At 50.0% G+C, this 6,331-nt stretch overlaps 1 protein-coding gene across 1 annotated transcript; it reads left to right on the top strand.

The window, feature by feature from the left end:
• The first annotated feature begins 224 nt into the window (after nucleotides 1-224).
• Nucleotides 225-3,061, top strand: LOC133772429 (uncharacterized). The gene is made up of 2 exons (XM_062208887.1): nucleotides 225-924; nucleotides 3,048-3,061. The coding sequence occupies exons 1-2, from the start codon at nucleotides 225-227 to the stop codon at nucleotides 3,059-3,061; spliced, it is 714 nt and encodes a 237-aa protein (XP_062064871.1).
• Nucleotides 3,062-6,331: the final 3,270 nt, after the last annotated feature.

Raw genomic sequence — 6,331 nt, 5'->3', positions numbered from 1 at the left:
TTCTGCTCATGGGGACATGGGGCCTGCATCGTGCGTCCTCTGCACACACAAGTGGGGCTTCGCCTTCCGTAGGGGCAAACACCTTATGAGGGGCTTCACACTCAGCCCCAGGATCTAATGGGGCAGAACTTCGTCTCCGTGGTATTCCTGCTCCACTGGAGGGGTCCGCTGAGGCTCCTTCATGCTGTCAGCCAGCCAGCACTCATGGATGTGGTGATGGGGACATGGACATCGGGCCACATGGATGTGGTGATGGGGACATGGGCAACGGGCCACATGGATGCGGTGACGGGGACATGGGCATCGGGCCGCATGGATGCGGTGACGGGGACATGGGCATCGGGCCGCATGGATGCGGTGTCGGGGACATGGACATCGGGCCGCATGGATGCGGTGTCGGGGACATGGGCATCGGGCCGCATGGATGCGGTGACGGGGACATGGGCATCGGGCCGCATGGATGCGGTGACGGGGACATGGGCATCGGGCCGCATGGATGCGGTGACGGGGACATGGGCATCGGGCCGCATGGATGTGGTGATGGGGACATGGACATCGGGCCACATGGATGTGGTGATGGGGACATGGGCAACGGGCCACATGGATGCGGTGACGGGGACATGGGCATCGGGCCGCATGGATGTGGTGATGGGGACATGGACATCGGGCCACATGGATGTGGTGATGGGGACATGGGCAACGGGCCACATGGATGCGGTGACGGGGACATGGGCATCGGGCCGCATGGATGTGGTGATGGGGACATGGACATCGGGCCACATGGATGTGGTGATGGGGACATGGGCAACGGGCCACATGGATGCGGTGACGGGGACATGGGCATCGGACCGCATGGATGCGGTGACGGGGACATGGTCATCAGGCTGAATGAACCTTCCTTCATTCTTGTGGGACATGAGGAGGGTACAGTTGGGCAGAGGGCTTATCAACACAAAACGCCATCGGTTTGTTTCCCTCTTGGAGGATCATGGAAGGCGCATTGGCTGGACCTTGAAGGGGTGGGGCCACTGAAGGTGGGGTGGCTTAGGCTCTCAGGAAGCAAGCTTAATGGGACTGGGACAAAGTCCAGAGTGGGAAGTCAGGTAACAATTTGCAAAAGGTGTAGTTTAGGGTCTTAAATGATAGCAGAAGCAGTGTGGACTTCAGAGTCTCCTTGGAAGTTCCTTTTATTAGTTTTCTTTTTCCCTCCTCTTGAGGAAAACTTGATTGATACAATGACTGATGGCCCCCACAGACGTCCAGGCCATATTCTCTGGACACTATGAGTGTGTTCACTGATGGGTTAGATAGACTCAGTGGATGGGAACAAGGTGAAAGACCTTGACTTGGGAAGGTTATTCTGGATGAACTGGATCCACCCATTCTTAAAATCAGATAGCCCCTTCTGTGTGCAGAGAACCAGAAAGGTGACAGAGTGACAAGGCTTGGCTTTGAAGGCAGAGGAGGGGGCCAGGAGCCAAAGAATGTGAGAAGCTCTAGAAGGCAGGAAAAGAAAAGAAATGGATTCTTCACTAGAGAATCCAGAAGGAAACACAGCCTTGTGACCATCTGATTTTTTCGATGAGAACTTCCACGTTGGGCTTCTGACCTCCCCAAATGGAAGACAGTAAGCCTGTGTTGTTTGAAGCCACCGTATTTATGTGCATTTGCTACAGTGGCAGTAGGAAACTCATACAACTGCATACAGGCAAACCTCACAGATATTGTAAGTTTGGCTCCAGATCATTGCAATAAAGTAAATATTATAATAAAGCAAGTCACAATGTTTTTGTTTCCCAGTGGATATAAACATTCTATTTATACTGTAGCTTATTAAGTATGCAACAGCATTACATTTGCAAAGCAGTCTACAACCCTGAATGAAGATTGCTTAAAAATGTTAACAGTCTTCTAAGACTGCAATGAGTCATAATGTTTTTGCTGGCGGAGGGTCCTTCCTGGATGTTGGCAGCTGCTGGTGGATCAGAGTGGTGGTTGTTGAAGACTGAGTGGCTGTGGACATTTCTTAAAATAGGACGACAATGAGTTTTGCTGCATCCATTGACTCTCCCTTTTAAAAAAAGATCTCTGTGCAGGGTGCGACGCTGTTTGATAGCGTTTTGCCCACAGTGGAACTTCCTTCAAGATCATAGTCAGTTCTCTCAAAACTTGCCATTGCTTTAACAACTAAGCTTGTGTTGTATTCTAAATCCTTTTATGTCATTGCAACAACGTTCATAGCATCTTCATCTAGAATAGATTTCATCTCAAGAAACCACCCTAAGAAGCAACTCCTCAACAATTAAAATTCTATCACGAGATGGCAGCAATACAGTCACATCGTCGGCTCCAATTCTAATTCCAGTTCTCTTGTTATTTCTACCACATATATAGTTATTTCCTCCACTGAGGTCTTGGTTGGAATCAACTTCTTCCTGACTCCTAATAATGTTGAGAATTTTTGCCTCCTCCCATGACTCATGGATGTTCTCATTGGCATCAGGAGTGGTGAATCCCTTTCAGAAGGTTTTCAGCTTACTCTGCCCAGATCCACCAGATCAATCACTATCTGTCAGCCATAGTCTACACTCTATAGACTATAGCTATAGTCTTATGAAATGTATTTCCTAAGTAATAAAACTGGAAAATCAGAATCGCTTATTAGTTCATGGCCTGCAGAATGGATGTTATTTAGCAGGCATGAAAACAACATGAATCTCATTGCACAAATCTTTCAGAGCTCGTGGGTGACCAGGTGTACTATCAGTGAACCATAGCATTTTCAAAGGAATCTTTTGTTCTGAGCCGTGGGTCTCAACACCAGGCTTACACTAGCCAGTAAGCCGTGTTGGCCACAGATGCGCTCTCATCCAGGCCTTGTGGTTTCATTCATAGACACAGGGATAGTAGATTTAATATAATTCTTAAGGGCCGTAGGAATTTTAGAATGGTGAGTGAGCATCGGCTTCAACCGAGAGTCACCAGCTACATCAGCCCCTAACTAGACGGGCGGCCCATCCTTTGACGCATTCACTTTTCCTCTCCAGCTCTGAAAGTCTAGCTGACCACTTCTTCCAATAGACAGCTACTTTATCTGTAGTAAAAATCTGTTGCTCGCGGCCAGCACCGTGGCTTAACAGGCTAATCCTCTGCCTTGCAGCGCCGGCACAACGGGTTCTAGTCCCGGTTGGGGCACCGGATTCTATCCCCGTTGCCCCTCTTCCAGGCCAGCTCTCTGCTATGGCCCGGGAAGGCAGTGGAGGATGGCCCAAGTCCTGCCCTGCACCCCATGGGAGACCAGGAGAAGCACCTGGCTCCTGGCTTTGGATCAGCGAGATGCGCCAGCCACAGCGGCCACTGGAGGGTGAACCAACGGCAAAAAGGAAGACCTTTCTCTCTGTCTCTCTCTCTCAATATCCACTCTGCCTGTCAAAAACAAAACAAAACAAAAAAACACCAAAATGTTAGATATTACAAAAAAAAAAAAAATCTGTTGCTCGCTATAGCTGCCTTCACCACTCTCCTTAGCGAGATCTTCAGGATCACTCGCCGCAGCGCCCACGTTAGCACTTGCTGCTCCATGTTAAATGTTGCGCAGGGGCTTGTTTGCCCAGACCTCATGAACCAAGCTCCTGTGGCCTCAGACTTCTGCGCTGCAGCTTCCTCACCTCCCTCGATCTCTGTGGAGTTGAGGAGGGTTAGAGCCTTGCTGGGATAGGATTTGGCTTAGGGCACTGTTGCGGCAGGGTTGGTCTTCTGTCCAGACTGTTAAGCCTTTCTCCACGTCAGCAACAAGGCTGCTTCACTTGCAGATCATTCGTGTGTTCACTGGGGCAGTCCTTTTAATCTCCTCCAAGGGCTTTTGCTTTGCATTCACAAACTTGGCTGACTGGTTGGTGCTAAAGGGCTCGTCTTCAGCCTGTTTTAGCTTTCCACATGATTTCCTCGCTAAACAGAGTCATTTCCAGCTTTTCTTTTTAAAAAATTATTTATTTATTTGAGAGGTAGAGTTACAGACAGTGAGAGGGAGAGTTAAAGAGAAAGGTCTTCCATCCGCTGGTTCACTCCCCAGATGGCTGCAACGGTCGGAGCTGCTCTGATCCGAGGCCAGGAGCCAGGAGCTTTTTCCGGGTCTCCCATGCGGGTACAGGGGTCCAAGCACTTGGGCCAGCCACTGCTTTCCCAGGCCATAGCAGAGAACTGGATTGGAAGAGGGGCAGCAGGGACTCGAACTGGTGCCCATATGGGATGCTGGTGCCACAGGTGGAGGATTAACCTACTGTGCCACAGAGCCAGCCCCATTTCTGGCTTTTGATTATTCCTTTCACTTGATCACTTAAGAGGCTACTATACAGTTATGAACTGATCTAATTTCAGAACTGTCATGTCTCAGGTGGCATGTGGCATAGTGGGCGCCGGTTCAAGTCCCAGCTGCTCCACTTCCCATCCAGCTCTCTGCTACGGCCTGGGAAGGCAGTGGAAGACCTGGAGGGTATAGGGAGGTGGAAGAGAGGAAGAGAGATGGGGAATAACCAGTCAATACAGTAGTCAGAACACACACATCTGGGATTGGAGTTTGCCATCTCGTGGGAACAGTGCATGGTACCCTAAAGGAATTACAATTGTAATGGCAAAGGTCACTGATCACAGGTCACTATAACAGATACAATAATGTTTTAGAAAAAGTTTTAGGGGCTGGCATTGTGGATCAGCAAGTTAAGCTACCACTTGAAACACTAGTGTCCTTTATGGGGGTACTAGTTTGAGTCTTAGCTGCTCTGCTTCTGTTCCAGCTCCCTGCTAATGCACCTGGGAGAGCAGTGGAAGATGGCCCAAGTCCTTGGGCTCCTGCCCCAGTGTGGGAGACCAGGATGGAGTTCCAGGCACCTGCCTTTGGCCTGGCCCAGGTCCAGCTGTTGTGGCCATTTGGGGGAGTGAACCAGTGGATGGAAGATCTCTCACTCTCCCTGTATCACCCTCTTTCTCTTGTCAGTCTCCTTTCAAATGGATAATAAATGCATCTTTTTTTTTTTTTATCAAAAGAAAGGTTTAAAAATTGCAAGAATTGCCAAAATGTGATTCGGAGACATGAAATGAACACACACAGTTTGGAAAACGGTGCCAATAGACATGCTACACACAGGGCTGCCCCAAACCTTCAGTTTGTGAGAACTGCAGTACCAATGCAGAGCAACTGAGTTATGTAGGCCTGCATCAGACCTCTGAGAGCTGAGAGGCAGGAGACTTGGGGAGTACCTGATTTGATGCCGGAGGACACTCAAGTCCAGCTCACCTTGTGGTTAGCAGCACCCAGGCTGGAGCTGGGCTTGCAACCCGCAGTCCACCCATGTTTCGCTGCCCTGCACTTCCGGTGTCACAGTCTACCCTGCACCTGTAGCCGCAGGGGGTGATGGTGGCCAGAAGGCATTTTTACTCTCCCTAATCTGGGACCGCTTGACTCAGGAATCAGCGATCCAACAGCAGTGCCACTGGTTTACAAATGTCCATGGTATCAAGTGAAAATGTATGCTTTCACAGCTTCGCCATGGAAGCCTCCCCTGTCCGTGGCTTCCTGTGTCCTAAAAGTAAGACAAAGAAGAAGAAAGAGAGCGAGCGAGCGAGCACGCGCTCCCAGGCCGATGCTCATAAAAATCGAACAAAGGTATGGGGCTGGCAAGGCCAAGGGCATATTAAGTTTCAGGGCTGCCGCCTGATAGCCTTCAGATCCAAGGCCCTCGGGTCACTTTCCCTTCCGCCTTCTGTAGACGGCCATGGGGCAGTCACACCAGCCTTTTCTCCAGGGGCCAGCTCAGGGCAATTGTGAGAGGAGGGAATGCTGTTCTCATTTCCAATTTCCCTCTTCATATTTGGGGCTAGCATCAGCTCTAAATAAAGTCATGGAGTTTTGGGGAAAAAAAAAAAACCAAAAAACTGTTCTTTGACATGTACACGAAAAGAGCATCGTTTTCGCAGCCTGCCTAGCTGCATGGTCCCAACAGGGAAGGTGATTCTATTTAAAGAAATGACGTAAGCTACAGCAGTGCGCATGTGTTTACACACACAGGGTGCGTCCAGGTCTCCAGGTCTCAGCTGACAATAAGATCGTGGCCGGTTGCTGGCTGAGCCGGATGTGTACGGGGGGCCCACAGCAAAGGCAGTGTCCTGTTGAGATGGCTGATGTTGACACAGCTGTCAGAAGTCTCTGACACCTGTATTTCTGTCACTGTGTCCTCAGCCCACACCCAAGCCTCCCTCTTGTCACTACCTTTCTCTTTCTGTTTCACGCGTTGCTTTCACTGTGCTGCTCACGCCCATGTGTGAGACATTTTAC

This window comes from Lepus europaeus, chromosome 13 (assembly GCF_033115175.1).
Source record: "Lepus europaeus isolate LE1 chromosome 13, mLepTim1.pri, whole genome shotgun sequence".
Lineage (NCBI taxonomy): Eukaryota > Metazoa > Chordata > Mammalia > Lagomorpha > Leporidae > Lepus > Lepus europaeus.
The sequence above is the reverse complement of the archived record's forward strand: the minus strand, read 5'-3'. Positions and strand labels throughout refer to the sequence as shown.

Excerpts from the sequence above, each read along its gene's own strand:
- LOC133772429 (XM_062208887.1), top strand. The coding sequence starts at position 225 with ATGGACATCGGGCCACATGGATGTGGTGATGGGGACATGGGCAACGGG.